Source organism: Curcuma longa, chromosome 5 (assembly GCF_044706935.1).
Source record: "Curcuma longa cultivar G26 ecotype Majalengka, Jawa Barat chromosome 5, ITB_CL_G26_1.1, whole genome shotgun sequence".
NCBI classification, from domain to species: Eukaryota; Viridiplantae; Streptophyta; class Magnoliopsida; order Zingiberales; family Zingiberaceae; genus Curcuma; species Curcuma longa.
In genome coordinates this window covers 14,648,986-14,669,697 of record NC_133865.1, presented here as the reverse complement: position 1 = coordinate 14,669,697, position 20,712 = coordinate 14,648,986, and the positions used below count along the sequence as shown (strand labels likewise).

Sequence of the window (20,712 nt, the reverse complement as noted above, 5' to 3'; positions counted from 1 at the left end):
CACTTTTATTTTATAAAGTATTATTGAGATGTTTTTCATCCATTCATTGAGTAGCCATGGTTTCAAATTTCATACCATGTAGGTAACACGGTTGAAACATATTGTTCTGATAAATTATCAAAATTTAATATTCTCATATGTCATGTCAAATCAATGAGTATCTTGTTATGCAGACACTTGACATTCTTTGGCACACTAATACATGCCAAGATGAATTACAATTTTGTAGCATGTCTGTATAATGTAATATCAAAATTATACCATTCAAATGAGACATTAAGTTTTGAGCTTAGACCTATAATTGTCATCTCTTCTTATTTTTCTTCTTTATTTCCTTCTTCCACTTCCAAGTTGCCACTGACACTGTAAGTTAGAATGGTGACACGATACCAAAATCTTATTATTCCAATCAAACACTAAAACTCCCACATAACTTAGGATTTTGAACATTGTGGCTAGCTTCTGATTTTCATAATATTGTTGAATAACATAGTAGGAAATTATTCCTTAATCTCCAGAACTCTTTGAAACTCTAAAAGGAACATCATTTAAATCACAAAACTCTTTGAAACTCTCAAAGGAACATCATTTAGACTCTCACAGATTTTGTGATCTTAATTTTCTTTAAAATTTTGAATTCTATTCAATCTAATTTTACAAACCAATCTAGATTTTTGATCTTACAATATTCATTCTTCAAAACCATATATATTTTTTTATCAAGTGTTCATTAAAATAGTATGTAATTTTTTTGATCATTTCTTAATTGCATTCTCTACAATTTTTTTTCCTAGCTTTAACAATTCAATAAATTTTATTCTGTTTTCTTATTTGCTAGATTGTTATATCATATATTTTAAACTTTGTATAGTTATTACTATGGTGGCCTAAATTTAGCTACTTCATATCTATTTGAGTTTAAATTTATTTAATTTTTCTGATCTCTAAAACATTCTTCTTTAAACTAATAAAATTTTGGACTTTCTTGCACTACCGCAAACTCTATATGTTGCACTTCGACCTTTGAATCTCAAAGGATTGATCTGGTTATATGTCTACATATTTTACCGTCGAAATACACATAATATGCACACTTTTGTTCTTTTCTTCGATATATTTTTGAGAAGTTTTGCACTGTTGCCTTTAAAATTACACTAAGGTTTGTAAAACCCTTTTGTGCTAGTCAAACACAACCAAAACTTCTTGTTCCATCCGTGGACTGATATGCAAAACCTACTTAAGGTTGCGATACAAAGAGAGGGTTTCTGCCGTTCTAGCTTTTGCAACCTATAGCAACTTTTGTAGACCAAGAATGATTTTCATAAGCAATGGTGACTTTCATGAGTTACCATGATCATAAGGGCTATGGTTTGTGTGACAAGGCAAGCTGATTTCTTTTTATTCTTCTCCTATTTCTTCTTTTAGATCATCCTCGTTTCTTTTTCCTCCCCTCAATTCCTTCCTCCTTGATGCCTTCAACACTACATGTTTACACACCCAACATTAGACTAGCACTATATAGTTTTAGGCAAAGATTGAAATTCTATCTCAGAATGCTTAGAATAAGAATAACTTTTGAAGCCATAAAATAACTTTTCTTGCATTTTCTAAAACTGATATCTAACACTATTCAATTGATTAGTTAAGATTTTTCTAGTCATTATATTGTAGTTTTAAAGATGATTCAAGCTGCCTTCCTAATAATAAGAAAATTCTATAAAAGTGAAAAAATTTCATGTTTCTTTGTATTAACCATCATAAGAACATAGGACATAGAAACTCAGTATAATAACTTAGTATAATAATTGTACCTAATACACTAAATTCTTAATAAAGTTACAAAGTCCTAAACGCTTATCAAGAACCTGACCTCATTGAGTCAATTTCTTAATTACTTGTTTATAAATGTATAAATATTAAATTATTTGTATTAATAGTAGTCTATATATATAATACAAAAACATATAAATTATGGTTTTTTTTGAATCATGCACAATTTTCATAAATATCAAATTTATCAAATCATTCACTTCTTTCCAAAAATACTCCTGTGTCTCTCCATGCTAATGTCAAGTGCTTATCTAATCCACTTGAACCATTGAAGCACATTTGAAATCTCCAATTATAGGCTGTGTTTTATTGGGCTTTATAACTACTATTTGACATATGACTCAAATTTTTCAAAAACTCATGACATACTAAATAGGAAAAACCAAACTTGAAGAGCATGATTACACTCAAGAGAATTCCAAGAATACATTGGTTCGAGTTTGAATTAAATTTGATAATCCTAATTCCATCATTGAGTTTTGGCTAAAACTCACTAATGGTTGTACATTGTCTAAATTCAAAAAATTTGAACATGATCAGAATTATGAGAGTTACAGCCACATGAATACGTAAATTTTATTGTTGAGTGAATATGATGAATCTAAGTGCACTAATGAGTTGTGATAAAATTGTACAAGACTGAATTTGTTTCAAAAACTCATAACAATCTATATAGGTTGTCAAACTAAAGTTGGAGGGTATGATTACGCTCATGAGACTCTTAGGAATACATTGATATTGGTTTGAATTTATTTTGATCAACATAAGTTTATCAAAATTAGAAGAATCCCAGAAATAGGTACTGTTGTTGAGTAAATATGAAAAATCTAAGCCTCCTAGTGACTTTATTATAAAATTAGACGGATTGAAATTTTTTCAGAAACCCACAACAAAGTAAATAAGGTGTCAAACAAAGGTTGGAGAGTGTAGTTATACACATGAGAGTCCTAGGAATATATTCGTCATGGTTTGGATTGAATTTGATAAGTCTAATTCCATTAGTGAGATTTATCCAAACTCATGATGGTCGTATAATGTACATAATCTAATATTTCAACATGATCAGAGTAAGGGAGTCCCAAGAATACATTGGTATTATTGCTGAGTGAATATGATAGACATAAGTCCAACGGTGAGGGTGTGTCAAATTTACTCAAGAAAACTCACAACAACTTTTTTAGGCTGTAAAATCAAGATTGGAGAGTATGATTATACTTAGAAGATTCCTAGGAATGCATTGTTCATGCTTTGAATTGATTATTGTGTGCCTAAGGTTGTCAAAACTCATTGATGATCGTACAATGTATAAAATCTGAAATTTTCAACATAGTTAGAGTTAGGGAGTCTCAGAAACACATTGGTGTTGCTATTGGTTGAATATGATAGGCCTAAATTCAATAGTGAGTCTATGAAAAATTTACTCAAGGCGGTATAAATTTCAAAACTCACAACAACCTATGTAGGATGTGAAATGAAGGTTGGAGGGCATTGTTACACTTAGGAGACTTGTAGCAATGCATTGATCTTGTTTTGAATTGATTCTGATGTGCTTAAGATTATCAATGAGATTTTGTCAAAATTCATTGATGGTGGCACAATGTTAGCGAATTTGAAAATTTTCAACCTATTTAGGATGTGAAATCAGTTTCAAAGGCATGGTTATACTCAGGAGATTCATTGGAATGCAGCATTAGTACTACTTTGAATTGATTCTAATGTGCTTAAGGTCATTTGTCAATTTTGACCAAAATTCATTGTTGGCTGTATGGTGTTCAAAATATAAAATTTTTAACATGGTAAATTTCAGAAATGTATAGCAGGCTAAATAGGGTGTGAAATCAAGGTTAGAGGGCACGACTACAGTTAAGAGAGTTTTAAGAATGCATTGGGTATGATTTGTATTGAATCTGATAACTCTAACTCCATTAATGATTTTTTTGATCAAAACTCATTGATGGCTGTACAGTTCTATATTTATAAATTTTCAATATGGTCAGAATCATGAGAGTCCAAGTAACACATAAGTGTTGATGTTGAGTGAATATGTTGAAGTGCATAAGTGAGTTGTGATAAAATTACACAAGACTTAATTTGTTCCAAAAACTTACAACATACTATATGGGGTGTGGAATCAAGGTTAGAGGGTACGGTTACACTCATGAGGCTTCTAGGAATATATTCGTTTTAGTTTGATAAGCCTAAGTACATTAGTGAGTTTTGGCTAAAATTTACTCATGACTGTACAAGGTCTAAATTTAAAAAGTTAGACCGCCATTTGAATTGCCTCCCTTGTTTGACACCGTGCTAAAACAACACATTTTTCAAGAAGGCATAAAATAGAATCCATCCAAGGTGCTCTCAGGTTTTACTATGCCTCCCACTACCACTACATCCTATGAGATACTCTCTGAAATCCCAAATAGATTTTCTATATGAGAAACTAAGAAGTTCAAATCTACCACTCCATAGATAAAATGAACCATACTTCCCTTTTAACAGTCTTCCTAGTGAGCTGTCATTGTTCAGAAGGTGAAGGCATAAGGCCCTCTTCTTTGAGGTAGAGGATTACTACTGTAATATTGCATCTGGGATGCTGTTTCCACTAATCGCTTATCTAGCTGTCACAAATTTTCATTTAATTAAATTACATGACCTTCAATCTTCATACTGCCATATGAGAATTTCCATCAAGCTCCATAAATCTTTTCCAGCAATGACTCATTCACCCACCTCAAGCCAAAGAATGCACAAGAAAGACAATCAACACAGAATTGATCAAAATAGCACTTCTTGCCTTGGAAATGTGTCTATCATTCTGAGATTACACCTCAGCAACCCCTTTCTCCAGTTGCTTTTGCATACTAGCAAAAACTCTAGTAGGAGAGATATAAACCCCTAGGTACTTAAAAGGAAAAACACCCTTGATAAAACATAAAATGCTACACACCATACTTATAGTATGCCTATTGTATTTAATGGAAAGAAAATCTCAGATTTGTCAAAATTAACTCTTTGATTAACTAACTCATCGGAACAATTAAATGCAGATCAGAGGTCTGAGCATTAATTTTTATTATTCTTAATTGTCAGCAAGAGATCATCAACACACATAATGCGAGAGAAACTAACACCACCTACTCAAATAAAAATAAATTAAATCCAAATTAAATTTAATTTAAACCTACTTAATCCTTCTATGTTTATAGTAATCAAATATTAATAAAAATAAATTTTAATTATTATATTTATATTTTTTAAAACCACCGATGCTTGTCCCAAGCCTAGATGGGAAAGGTTGAGGGTTGCATTAGGTTGCGCCAGTGTCAAACATAGATGGATATTCTATAAATGGATCCATTAAACTGTTGTTGTATATTTATATTTTAAAAAATACCCTGTATTCACACTACACAATACAATATTGAAATTGTATCATTCTGATGATAAATTAAAACTTCTACACGACTCGAAATTTTAAACCTGGCTTAGATCATCCTTTGCTTATTGAAGTACCTCAACGGTGAAGGGCTCTCATGTCACTTATGGGTGACAATCTAGCCTTACAAGAAATATGTCAAAGGTTCATGCTCATAGGTTTAAGCATTTTTAAAGTTGACCATTAAGGCCTAATGCAACACTCATCCCTTTTCATTTAGAGTTTGGGTTGTTATGGCTATAAGCCTAACAAACTATGGTTTATATCCCTCGCGATTTGTTTGTGGCCCTGAGTTCCTTAGGGAGAGTTGTCTTGCGCCCTAAGTATTCTCCTACCTACCCACCTATGTCATTTTGGGTACAATTACCTTTTTGTTGCAGTTAAACCTTTATCTTTTCACTTCATTTGTATTACATTACACTCTTTATGTTGAAACATTCTGTGTTGATTTTTTTTATGAGAAGAAGAAACTAAATCACTAAATTGTTGCAACTAGACATCCCTTGAAAATTTCTGAGATAAACACTTTTGGTTTAAATTGCTGTATCAATCTTCTTGATATTTTCCTTTACCTTCAAAAAGATCATGCAATTATGGTAACTTTTAACTTAATGTGCTTTCTTGCTCTCTAGGCTGCCTTGTGCTCTATCAGGATCATAAGAAAAGTACCAGATTTGGCAGAAAACTTTTTGAGCTTGGCAGCTAATTTGTTGAAGGAAAAGCATCACGGAGTCCTAATAGCTGGAGTGCAGCTCTGTACAGATCTTTGTAAAGTCAGTGCAGATGCAAGCAATTATTTGAGGAAGGTATAGAATGAAGGCATTAGTATACGATCTTTCTTGAAAGCACTTATATTGCAATTTACAATACAATTCTAGCTCGTTGTTGAACCATTGGAATTATTAAATTTAGTAGAGAATAGGAGTGTTCCAATTAGATATATTAGAGATTAAGAGGGTTATCTTGATAATGTCGTCAAGTTCTAGAATGAGTTAGGTATTTACTATAATGGTTAGGTTTTTGGCAAGAGTGACTAGAGAACATGCTGATAGCATTGTTATTGATGGACAAATATCAGCTGAGGCTTATTGACAAGGGCATTATTTCAACCAATGGGACTCAACAAGCTACCTTGTTGACATGGCACAAATTCTCTACTACTAGTTTAACCGCATGGATTGAATGGTATTTTATACTTATGATAATCAGATTCAGGTAAAATCCTCATTTTTTTACAAGTGATCAGTAGGTGAGTTGGAACTCAACTGGGAGTGTGGGTGTTGGATGTTTGACTCAGCTTTGGATGACATTGATCTCCTGGTGAGAGCAGCCTCTATGCCATCTAGAACGATGTAGTTTTGATACTATATTGTATGAACAGAAGGTAAAAAATATTATTTCAGTTTATCTTGGAGCATATTGTAGCATGGCAATAGGTATTGAATATCATGATGTTCATCAACATGATGACACATAATAGATCACTGCCGAGTAGTATCGAGATTATGGAATTTATTATAATGATATGTTTCAATCATGCTGTCTAATACGGTATGAAATTTCAAACTATGGTAGAGGTGACACACCCAGATCTGTGGTGGTTCTTCTACAAATCCCGTGCCCCCTCCCCCACTTACCACATTAGCAGGCTTCATCTGATGGAAGATTGGTGCAGGATTTCTCCTATTCTGTTCTTGTGTTCAAGCAGCACAGGGCTCTTTGTTGTGGAGATTAGCCAAAACTTCTTATTTTCAAATGCTATGTCCTACTTGTGTGCATTGGTGAGCCTCATGTTCCTTTTCCTTCTATAATTTACGACTTGTGGTGATCACCATCTTGCCAACTTTTCTTCCAATCTATTGTTACAACATTACTCTTCCTTTCATGTACAATACCAATCTGCTAGAAACTTGCAAACTTCCAATTTGTTGTTTTCTCATCATTACTTGCAGTGTGATTTAGTTGAAGTAATTTTTCATGCCAATCTTCTTAGTGGTAATCTTGATGTTTACTTTAGTGGCGAGTTACTAAAAAAACCACCATCTTAGTCCCTTTTGTCTCTTTCCATGATGGTACTTATGCTTGTATGACACATACTACTAGGTCAAAAATTTGCACTCTAGATTCGAGAACTCCTAAGTATATCTATGTTGTTAGGACTTTCGTCCCCCTCTACGTATAGGCAGTTAAGGATTTTGATGAGTTGCATTAGGGTTCCAGTTAGGTTTGTAGTTTGATCTAACTTTGTGTGTTAAGTTGCACATGATCTACTATTTATGCAGGTAGATTACGCATGGCCAAGGTGAGTGATGATTTGAGGTTTATGAGATCAGAGAAGAATGCAGGACGTGGAGCATCGGAGCATGGAAGCCGAGGAGGTGATCTACGCAAGCAAAGACAGAGGATAACATGCGGAGGAACCAAGGGCTTGGAGTACCTAAGAGATATAATTTGATGGTAGTAGACCTCAAGAGTTGGAGAAAACTCTACAAATAGATGTGAGCAGACTGACTTGTATATAAAAAAACGAGGGTATATGATAGCTTAGGAACCAAGGACTTGGAGTACCTGAGAGATGTAATTGATGGTAGCAAACCTCAAGACTTAGAGAAAACTCTACAAATAGATGTGAGCAGAGTGACTCATATAAAAAAAACAAGGTTATATGATAGCTTAGGCAGACTTGACCTTAGATATGTTCAAAGTTAAGGGAGCCAATTGATTTGTGTTGGGATCCAGTTGACTAGAGATGGAGAAAACACACCCTAAGTATTGCAGGGCTTTTTTGGTTTAACTAGTTGATTGATGGTTGTTGATCAGTCGATTGGTGGCTAATAGAGTAAATACCCCAGGTGTTTTTGGGGTTTATGGTTTGCCCACTTGATTGATAATTGGGGATTAGTTGACTGGCGGTCTAATACCTCAAGTTGAGTCTGGTTGGAATATTTGATGTGGATTAGTTGACTGACATGCTCCAATCGATTAATGATCTAGACATATGCTAAACGAATAGTCGACGATGTTTGTTTTGAGCAAATAGAATGTTTTCTCATGGAATTTTGCAATTAATTGAGTACTATTAGTTGATTGATGTTAGGACTAGTTGATTGATGCTACAGTGACCAATTTAAATCCAGTCAAAGATGGAAGTTTCAATAACAGGATTCAGATAAAGTCTAATGGATCAATTGGCTGATGATCGATGATCAACTGACTGATGGTCGTCACATCAATAAATGATTAAATGCAAAGAGAAGTTTATAAAAAAGGCTCAAGGGATTGCGAGAAAGATTAACAATTAAGTGAAACAGATTGACATTACTTTGCCATACTAAGAGCTCTATCATATTACTTTTTTATTTTATTTTATATGTAAATTATTGATTTGTAAGAGGTTTCTCTACATTCGTACTGCTAAGGAGGCAATATAGAGACTCTTGGGGGTAATCCATCTTATGAATTATAGGTCGTGGAGTAGTAGCCTAAGGGCTGCTGAACCACGTAAATTCATTTAAATACTTGGTTTATCTTTCTTTGGTGTTTAATTTTATTTGATTGCATATATTTTTGTAGAACACTAAAATCATAGTTAGTGGTATTCGCCCTACTCTACCACACTGATGCATGATCCAACATATGTCTGTCTGTATATCCTTACACAACATATGACTTTCATTAGTGAAGGGGATTGGTTCTACTGCTTATTTATTATTATATTTTATCTTCTATATGTGTTTGAATTTATTATTTAAGAAGAAGAAACTAATTAATGACCTTTACTAAGTGATTCGAGGTTTAAAATTTAGAGTCATGCTGAAGTTTTAATTTATGATCAGAATGATACTATTTTAGTATCCTATTGTGTCGTACTAATACGATTTTGATACTTTTTTAAAATATAAATATATTAATTAAAAAATATTTTTATTAATATTTGATTGTTAAACATGCTAAAGTCGGTCTCAAGCTCGGTTGAAAAGGACGAGGTTTGTGCGTAGGTTGCTAGCCAGTGTGGACTTTCAGACATATAGTCAATGAATGGATCAATTGAATTATTGTGCTAATGCTAGGATGTTCCCTCGTAAGGAATGCGTTGTAAGATCTGACTGTGACGTTTTGACAATGACTGTTGTATCTCTATAAGAACTTGAGTATAGTGTTAAATATACAAGAGTTCTCACACTATAGATTGGGTAAAAACAAATATTATAAGAAAATTAATTGTCTAAGATATGGAACATGGAATCTAGGGGTGTTCACTGGTAAAACAATGAAGGTAATAGAAATGATGATTAGGAGAAGAATTAATATTTTCTATGTACAAGAGATAAAATGGGTAGGAGAGAAGGTAAAGATGATAAAGAATTCGAGTTTTAAGTTATAGTACATAGGAAGGAGTAAAATAAGAAATGAAGTAGGTTTGTTGTTGATAGTTTGTTAAAAAATGAAGTAGTATGAGTAGTTAGAAAGGGAATAGGATTATAACTCTCAAGATAGTGGTGGGGAAAGAAACTATTAATGTAATTAATATATATGCACTTTAAGTAGGATTAAATGAATACATCAAATCTATATTTTGAGGTGACTTAGATGAGGTATTACAAAATATTCTATCAACCGAAATGATTTTAATAGGAGATCTAAATGGGCATGTAGGAGTGAAAAATGAGGAATATGATAGGGTGCATGAGAGTTATGAGTTTAGAACAAGAAATGAAGAAGGAAAAATTATATTGGATTTTCGAATAACATATAACCTTATACCAGGTAATATATAAGAAAAGAGAAGAACACTTGGTCACGTTCAAAAGTGGGAATAATAAATCGTAAATTGACTTTTTTATGGTTATGAAGAATGATAAAAAATTTATAAAGATTGCAAGGCCATCTTTGGAGAAAATTTAACTACCCAACATAGGTTAGTGTGTGTTGAATATACGACGCTAGCATAGTATCAATAGAAGAAAAATACATATGATTCCTAAAATTAAGTAGTCAAAGTTAAAGGATGAAAAATAAAATATATTTAAAGAGAGGGTAGGAGTACAAGTATTAGGAGAAATATATGGCGACTTGAATATACGGGATAAGATGATATTAAAGTTGAAAATAGTAGTCAAGAGTGTACTTGGTGAGTCAAAAATGACATGCACTACCAAGTAAATAATCTTAGTGATGGAATGAGAAAGTACAAGAAAAAGTGAAGAACAACAAACAAACTATAAAAAATTATTTACTTGTAAGAACGAGAAAACTAAAAAAAATATATACTAGCCAAGAAAAAAGCTAAAAAACAGTAAATGAAGCTAATAATGAAATTTTTAAATGCTTATATTGAAATTGGATATAAAAGAAGGGGAAAGAGATATTTATAAAATAATTAAAGCGATAGCGTACTAATGTACTTATAAGACAAGAGATTTTACTCAAATAAAATGTATTAAAGATGAATGCAATAGCGTACTAATAAATGATAAGGAAATAAATGAGCGATGGAAGCTTTTTAATGAAGGTTTAACTTAGGTAAGTTAAGTAGATCAAATGAGTATAAAAATTTAAATTTTTATCATAAAATTCAAATTTCAAAAGTAGAATAAGCTTTAAATGAGATGCAAAATGGAAAAATAGTTGAATCAGATGATATTCTGATAGAGGTATGAAAGTGCCTAGGGGAACAATGTATTGAATGACTTACAAAGTTATTCAACCTGATATTAAAAAATAAAAAAATGCTCGATAACTGAATTTTAGTTCTTATATATAAGAATAAAGGAGATGTATAAAATTATGCAAACTATAGGATTATTAAACTAATGAGTCATACTATAAAATTTTGGGAAAAAATAATAGAAAAAAGACTAAAGAGATCACGGTGATCGAAAATCAATTTGGATTTATGCTTGGAAGATCGACAATAAAAGCTATATATATTTTCAAACAACTAATTGAAAAGTATCGGGAATAAATGCAAGACTTGCATATGGTATTCGTCGACTTAGAAAAAGTTTATGATAGAGTCACAAGTGAAATTATATGGAGAATTCTAGAAAAGAGAGGTGTTAGTATAACACATATTAAACTAATTAAAGATATGTACGAGGATAAAATGATAAGAGTGAAAACTTCAGGCAGATTAATTGAAGCGTTTCCCTTAAGGATAGATTTACATCAAGGATCAACTTTAAGTCCCTACCTTTTTACACTAATCATGGATGAACTCACTAGACACATTAAAGATACTGTGCTGCATGCATGTTGTTTGCAGATGATATTGTTTTGATAGATAAGACACGTGAATAAGTAAATACTAAACTCGAATCTTGACAGAAATGCTAAAAGTAAAAGTTTTAGACTTATTAGAGTAAGACAGAATATATGAAATTTAAGTTTAGCAATATTAGTCTTGATGAGACAAGTGTTAAGATAAGAGATGATGAGTTTTTGTAACTGAGAGTTTTAAATATTTAATATTTTTTTTGCAAAAGGATGAAGGGATTGAGAGAGATGTCTTACATAGTATACAAGCGGGATGGTTGAAATGGAGGAGAGCGTTAGATGCTTTTTTGTAATTGTAAGGTACCTCTAAGACTTAAAGGAAAGTTTTACAAAACAATGGTTAAACCTGCTATGTTGTATGGAGCTGAATGTTGGACTATGACTAGAACACATGAGCAGAAGATGAGAGTTGTAGAGATGGTGATGTTAAGGTAGATATGTGGACATACAAGGATGGACAGGACAATAAATGAAAATATTAGAGAGAAAATCGAAGTTGCACCTATTTAGAGAAAACTCCGGGAGACCCATTTAAGATGATACAAACATGCACTTAGACAACCAATAATTACTCTAGTTAAGCGATGTGAAATTATAACAAATGTGCATATCAAACGAGAAAGAGGAAGATAAAAAAACTTAGTTAACAATAATAAAATAAGATAAAATTTATTTAAATATAAATGATGATATAGTAGGGGATAGAGTCCAGTGCCGTAGAAGGATTCATATAGCTTATCTCACCTAGTAAGATAAAGCTTGGTTGTTGTTGTATTAATATTTGACTATTATAAACATGGAAGGATTAAGTAGTTTTAAACTATATTTAATTTAGATTTATTTTGATAAGTTTAAAATTAGACTAAATTTATATGTATAATAATTTAATTCATAGTAGTATATTAAAGTTAAAAATTATATTATATTATATTTATTTTATTTTTCTTAAGAATCTATTTCCTCAATTTTTTTTACCTCAAGAACAAATAACCACATTTTAAGAGTTTTTTTTGTCTTATTTATCTCATGGATGATGGAGAAAAAAAATTAATCAGAGGCTTTTTCTTTTTGTTCACCCTCATGGAGAGATGAAGGAAGAAAAAAAATTAACGATGTAGAGGAAGGTTTTTTCTTTTTGTATACCCTCTTGGATAGATGAAGGAAGAAAAAATTAACAAGGTAGGAGGATGGATGAAGGGAAAAAATTAACGAGGTAGGAGTACGAGGGAAAAAAATTAAGAGATGTAAAGGAATAGGATAAGAAAAAAATTATTGTTAATTTTTTTTAAAAAATAAAAAATAAAAAATTATTTTAAAAAATAATTCATAGACCTCATGGCCCTTAGTGAGGTTGTGAGCTGCCGCGAGGTTTGTAACTTTCTTCGCGACTTTGCGAGGCCTTTGCAAGTTTGTGGAGGATCTTGGCTTCTTCCACAACCTCGTGGAAGGTTACGACTGCCTCTTTAACCTCGTGAGGCTTCGTCGTGAGGTCGCGAGGGTTGCGGTTGCTTTTGTAACCTTGTGAAGGCCGTTGTGAGGTTGCAGAGCGTCGTGATTGTCTTTGCGCCGCCATGAGGCCATTGCATTCCGTGCTATGCCGATTGGCGGGTGAAACAGTAAATTCCACCTGTGCTGACCGGCATGGCTCGAAATTGTATACCACGTAGTGATTGTTTTTTTTTTTCATTCAGAATTTACGTATTAGAAGGGTAATTGATACAACAAAAGTCTTGAAGCTTCTTTCGGTTGAGATTGTGGCTATTCATTTATCTTCTCTAGTGGATAAGTCTTTTTCTCCCTAACTAAATAGTCGTTAGGATCGTTCTAACCTACAAAATTAAACGGAAATCCTATTGACTCTATAAGTCTTTCAGTGTGAATTTTGTTCATTAGGTAAGCACCTACGATCCTTGTTCCCTAATTGAGTCATAAATATATGTTCTTTGGTGCACTTTTTAGGTATTGTCTTATGTTTGTTGATATGGATTTTGTAGGAAAGCAGATAAGATGTTAGGTCTTTTTCACCTGGTTTGGTGACTGTGAGAAGGGCCATTTTTTGTTTTTGTTTTTGTGGATTAGCTAGTGTTTCTTCCTATTCTGGTATAACCTGACATCAAAATCTATAAGAGTATGTACTAGTTGAGTCTTTAGTATGCTAGCCTCGAGCATATCCGTTACATATGTTATGAGATATAACTTCACTTGAGAAAATACTTGGTAATCTTTTAATTGGGTAATTTCAATGGAGCCATAGGCAGTAATGCTAGCCTCCTTGAGCATATTCTCTTTATTCTATAATGTCGTTAACATATAGAATAAAGAGAATATGCCTTCTGGACTGTAATATGAGTAGAATAGTGAATCATTTATAGACTTCTAGGCATGTCGTATTGAAGAAGTGCTAAGTTGAACTCCCTTAACCAAGTTTTAGGAAATTGTTTCAATTTGCGTATAGTAACTTCTTCAACCTATAGGTGAAATGAATCTATCACTGAGTAAGAAATCAAGGTTGTTCCATATAAACCTTATTAGAAACATCCTTGTGAAGGACATATTCTTGATATCAAGGTGATGAAGATTCTATTGGAAGACAACAACAAAAAAGAGGAAGAGACTAACTGAAAGTAATACCAGTGGTGGGAGAAAAATATCAATATAGTTACCACTATAACTTTGAGGGCAATCCTTTGCTAGTAAACAAGTTTTATGGTCGACAACAATGTCATCTAGTGAACATTTAGCTGAGAAACCTAGCTATAACTCACGGTGAGGGGAAACATTTCTGATGCTTTAATCTATGAGACCATTGACTATTGTCATATTCACAGGATGTGAGAAAGAGGATATGTTAAGAGGCTCTTGAGTCTATGATCCATGAACACAACTTAGATGAGACAGACACAGTAGAGATACCTTTATAGACAAATGAGGTGACTGACTGGATGAAGCACTCGTAATTAGACAAGTCTTGAGTACTCAGCCGCTGGAACTAGATAGAGTTGATGAGGATGTATTTAAGTTACAATTGGATATGGATGACTAGTAGGCGACTTGACGTGCCTAAATACTCAACCAAAACGAACCCCCTTGATCTCACCATTAGGCTCATATCTGACTTTTTTTGTGTCGGGAAGTGCTAAAGTTGTGGCCCAGAGATGTGGACCAGACTTTGGAAAGACCAGAAAGATGTCAGGCTGTGAAGGATCATAGGCAACAACCTAAAGGAGGATTGACTGCAGAGAAAGTGTAGGCCAAGCCAACACCCTGATTAACTCAGAAATGATGGGCTGAATTTTTGGGCTAGGACTGGAGTGATGAGTGCTTATGTATTCTGCAACTCATGATGATGATGGTAGATCGTGGGAAAACTGCTCCATAAGAGATGCAATCAGTGACCCTTAGACCATGTGCAGTTGATGTTGGGTTGTGGTGGCTACTCGCGGTGGCTAAGGAAAGGCATGCATATGCATGGATTATGCAAACCGAAGCAATGCTGAGGCTAGTGCTAACAGGCTTTCTGTCACTGTTGAGACATTGGCTGTCACAACCTGAAGGCTTCCAACCCTTATGACCCTACATAAGGGATAGCCTCCTTGCTCGGACAACATCATCGCTGCATCAAAACCACAAGTAATATCTCTAATGGTGCGCCAGGCTATAACAAACATGAAGATTTAACAATTTATTTAATAATATAGAAAGAATGTTAACATAATGCTCAATTCAAAATAATGACTCTACTATACTCATGACACAACTGACAAAACTAGATTCATGTTGAAAATGAAACGAATACACCAAAGTGCCAAAATACCAAAATTGATAAAGTAACGATTTATGCAATCAATATAAAAGAAAATAAACTGAATGGACTCTAGTACACCAAAGTCCAAAATACCAAAATTGATAAAGTAACGAGCAATCTCTGAACTAGACCATCCCATAATACTCTCCAACCTCAAAAATCTCTTCAAGTTTACGAATTTGGAGGTCAAAGAAAATGAGGGAGTGAACACACAGTACAAAGTGGAGAAAGAAGAGAAGTGCATGAAAATAAAATATGGGAATAACATGATTTTTAACTTTTGTTTTCACATTCTTGAGAATCATTTAATTTTTACTCCCTTTTTGTTATTCTTCTCTCATTTGCTTCTTAGTTAATTTTATCAATTCTCCTTGCTTTCTCTTTTTCAACATTACCCAAATTGCCATCTTTTTTTGAGAATCAACATAATTTATTAAGTGGGTGAACAACTTGTAATCCATCCATTAAAAGATGCATTACATATGTAAAGGGTAACAACTCGCAATTCACCTGATATGAGAACACATTATATATAAATGTAAGATAACGGTGATATTGGGAGAAACCAATAGATACCAGGAGAAACTAATAGACACCATGTGAGCAAGAAACAAGAAAATTATAGTTTAGCTAGAATGTGTTGAATTTCTACTTCTACTTTGTTTCTTCTTTTAGCTTTGATTCAAAATTGGTTCGAGTTTGAGTATCAAGCAATAGCTAGAGTTCGACTTGTGAGTTTGATTAAATGATAATTTATTTGATTAAGTTAAGAAAATAATTTATTTATTATTTTTAATTAATTTCACTAGAATATCATTAAAGATACATGATGATTGCAATAGGTGTGCATTGATGAAATCAAACTAATTTTTTTTTTAGAAAATACTCTAGGAGTTCAATGAATGTATAAAAAATTTTCAAATTTGAATTTAATTTTATTAAACAAATCTTATATACAAAATTTTCAAATTTAATTGAATTTGATTCAAGTTTCATATTTTATATTTTTAAAATTTGAAACATAAAACTAAATAAATTTAATTACAAAATTTAAAATCTAAGTGAAATCTAAAATATACTATTTTACTTCTGAAAATTTGAAAAATCTTACATATCTTTATTTTTCATTGATTGTAATTACTGTAGTTAAATAAAGAAACAAAAACAAATTAAAATCAACAAGAGAATTTTAAATTATTTCATTTCATTGAATTTTTTTTGTTTTATTAAACAAATATAAGAAATAAAGTTATATTTATGAAATGCATATAAATAAATTTCAAACACAATTATATAAATCCATAAAAATATATGCTCATTCCAAATAAAATTAGATCAACAAAAATGCTTCAAGTTTGCTATAATGTTTCAGAATTCAAGACCATAGCATGCCTCATTTTTGGAAGACCAAGGGATTATTTTCTTATTGCTCATTGCAATGTTCTACTTATAAAAGTTGAATAGATTATAAATTATTATGAAACAAAAGCATTATATAACATATAAGTGAAATAAATTTAAAAATTAAAACTTAATTTATTGTAATTATTTTGTGAAGTCTAAGATGATCAAATTAATTAATAAATATACGAGAAGCACAACCATATATTAGTAATCTAATTGATTAAAAAAAGGCAACTCAGTACACGAAGTTCCCATCCATGCGGATTTTCAAGGAAGGGTCGGATCATATTTTTTTGGATAAATAAAAATATAGTAAATCCAAAGAAAAAAGTGTCCAACCAGGATTAGGCAAGCCCAATCACCATAATCAACCGTCTCTTATCCCTGAGGACTACTTATGTTTGACACAATGTCGGATCAAAGTATACCCCCAGTGATCGGTATACATGTGTTTGCACACTCTTGAATATCCACTTAATATCTAACTATCCCTTCCCTAAAGAAACTACTATTCTTCGCTCGTCAAAAATAGTGAATCATAGAAGACAAAGTTAGGTAATGGGTCTTTGTCAACAGTCGACTTCCTTAGTAGTATCTACCAAAGACGCGCATTATCCTTTTGTATGTGGACATCTCCTATCGCATATGTAGTCGATCTCTGATCCTTCTCTAAAGCTCCGCAATGTGGGGGGGGGGGGGGGGGGGGGGGGGGGGGGGGGGGGGGGCTTCTTGATGGCAGAAAGTGCACTGTCAATCCTTTAAGTGCTCCTGTCTATCTCTAGTGGGAAGACATCGCTGCTCCAACATTTAGAATGTGACTGCATGACTTGGCTAAACATAGGTCTTCCACACTATCCAGACCTATGGTTTCTTGGGACTAGGGTCAGACCACATTAGGTTTATTGTATGTAGTCTTATTCTATATTGCAAGAGACTGTTTTTGCGACTCGAACCTGTGACCATAAGGTCACACGATAGCAACTTTATTATTGAGCCAAAACTCTCCTTCTAGCAATCTAATTAATTATTGAGTAAAAATTAATTATAATAAATAAATAATTAAAAGTTTTAACTTATGTTATGTAAAATTATTTTATTAATAATAGTTTAATTAAATAGACATTAAAATTGTATCAACACACTATGGTATTGAAATTGTATCATTATGATAAAAGATCGAAACTACTCCATGGCTTGAGATTTTAAATCTTGGCATGGAGGGATGTTGCGATTGTTGCATATAGGTCTCTGTCGATTACTTGCCGTGAGAGAGACACACAATGGTGAGCGTCGAATACATGGAGGAGTTATTCCTATTAGAACTTTAGGTTGCCCTTTCATTCTCTCTCCGTATATAGATATTATTATAAATATAAAATATTACCAATGGATCCTTATATTACACATTTACAAATGAGCCCAATTAGCTAATAACAATATTCTTTTGCACCTTTGTCCTTGCTTTATTCTATGTTTAGGTGTCCTAGTGATGGTCATAAAGCTTTTGGTATTTTGTTACCTTATAATCACTCATGCATGACTTCGCTATTTGTAATGAAAGAATAGTCTGATGTTAATTTTCTCCTTCTTTTATGTTGAGATAAAAATATAATTTGTACTTTTATTCATGTATGGATAAGGGACAAAGTTAGAGGATTTCTTTAATACCTTTCAATATTTTCTATTTAGTTAAGATATTCTCAATCTGTCATTTTTCTCCCGTGCATGTTAACAGAATGGTATTGCATAGAGGAATAATAGGCATTTAGTTGAGACTGCATAAATCTTAATGCTTAATATGAGGGTTCCTCTATAGTTTTGGGATGATTCTCACATTGTGCTTTTTTATAATTCACATGCTTTCTTCCATTCTTCATGTCAAATATCTTTGTCTATCCTCTTGTGTAATTTTTCTTTCTTCTCTTTTGCTTCATTTGAAGTATTCAGTTCACTTGCCTTTTCAATATCTTCATTTGTAGAATTGGACAAACTCCTATGCTATCCCTATCTTATGTATTTATGTTTTTGGATGCAAATAGTGGTCTACAACTCATTAAATTAAATTGACGGATCTAGTGTTTTGTATCATATATTGATCCATAATGCACTAGGACAGGTAGAGGCCCTTGATGTCCTGTAACACATGTATTTGGACCAAGAGTGAGGATCAAATACGGTAGGTAGCTAGGGGTTGATATTTATAGAAATGTTTACATGTGGTTAATGAAGGTGTTGGTCTTAGAGTCACTATTACATACAAAAATGTAAGCTTTATTATGAAGAAATTCAATGACAAATCAAACATAGGTTTAGGATATCCTAGATAATTGTTTATATATTATATGCAACCTGCATTTGCAAAGGCCCAAAGTTTAACTATTGTTCACAGAAAGTTGTTTGCGCTGAATATTACCAAATAAATTATTACTTATTCTGGTTTTCTCAAATAACAGTGGCTTATGGTTTTGTGATTGTTTAACACTTCTATAAATTAAGTTTTTGGTGTGATAACTTGTAGAAGTAATTCATTTACTTATTTTGCAAGTATTCAATTATATGGATGTTGCTTACATGATGTGCTTTCATGGATGATTAAATAGAATGTTCATACATCATCATGTGTTTTTAATTGTATGATTACTTACATTATTATGGATTGCATATGCCCCTGCATATAGGACCACATATTTGCATATATGCTATGCTTGGATATAATTGCATCACTTACGTACATTTTTCAAACTTTTCGCAAGATTAACCAAGATTTTGCCATGTCACACACCTTTGGAAGGTTTGTTTGTTGCCTTTGTTAGTCTTTAACCAACCTAAGTGCATTCCATCATTTCTCATTTTGGCATCTTCAAAACAATTGACATCGAGTCCTTAGATAGTGCATAGCATTGTCTAGATGTTATCCCATGGCCTGGGTCTCTTGATGTTGTGCCATACTTCCAGAATTTGGCATCCCTTCTTGGCTCTTTGTGCTATGCTGGAGACACACTTGGGCATGTCCCTTTTAGTTCTCTTCCCTTTTAGGATTAAAGCCCAATGCTCTTCCCCATTTAGCTATGGTGTCTTTGCCTCTCCTTGCGTGATGACTTATGCTTTTCCGCGTAGCCATTGGTTATCTCTTGTTGGGTCAGTGGTTTCATATTCCTCTGAAATGTTTATGTTGGTTTCCTCATCGGAGTAGCATCTACCATGATTTAAAATATCGACTCGTTTCAGAGTTTCGTTTACAACCGGAACGATACGGTAACCATATTGATATGGTTTTGATATTTTTTTAAATATAAAATATATTAATTAAAATTAAAAATTTTAATCTAAATATTAAAAAATAAAAAATATAAAAAATCAAAAATAAAAAAATATAGCGGGGGCGCTGTGACCCTGAAGAGGTCTCTGGGGTTGCGGTGTCCCTGCGATCCAGCCGTGATCCTTCCGCAACCTCTCGAAGGTGCCGTGGGGTCGCGAAGGTCACGGGGGGCCTCTACGACCCAGTAGAGGTCAATGTGGGATCGCGCGCCTTCGTGACCCCATGAAGATCGTTGCTATCCGCAGTGGTTGTTGTGTCGATGCCAAACTACAGGAGGAATGGCAAATTCCACCCGTTTCGCCTAGCACGGTACGAAATTTTAAACCGTGGTATCTACTATAGTTTAAAATCTCGAGCCATTTCGCACGATCCGTGTCAAATATTTTGTTCCACTGGTGGACCGACATCAGCACTGACACAACCACACCTTCGGTATTGATGCACCTTGAGGCCATGCGGATGCGTCACGCTGGCCTGACGACTCGTTCAGACGTGTTGCATGGGCCCGACGACTCGTTCGGACGTGTCACATTGACCTAGAGGCCTCGCGGGTGTGTCGCATTGGCACAACGACTAGTTCGGATGCATCATGTGAGCTCGACGACGCATTGGGCGGGCCTGTCCACGTGTTTAGACACGTCA

At 33.3% G+C, this 20,712-nt stretch overlaps 1 protein-coding gene across 1 annotated transcript in view; it reads left to right on the top strand.

Moving 5' to 3' along the window:
• LOC141828989 (AP-1 complex subunit gamma-2-like) overlaps window positions 1-20,712 on the top strand; it is a 67,171-nt gene that overhangs the window by 7,514 nt on the left and 38,945 nt on the right. Inside the window, exon 4 of the mRNA XM_074716388.1 lies at window positions 5,899-6,072. Within this exon, the coding sequence (XP_074572489.1) occupies window positions 5,899-6,072 (174 nt within the window). The remainder of the gene's footprint in view (window positions 1-5,898; window positions 6,073-20,712) is intronic.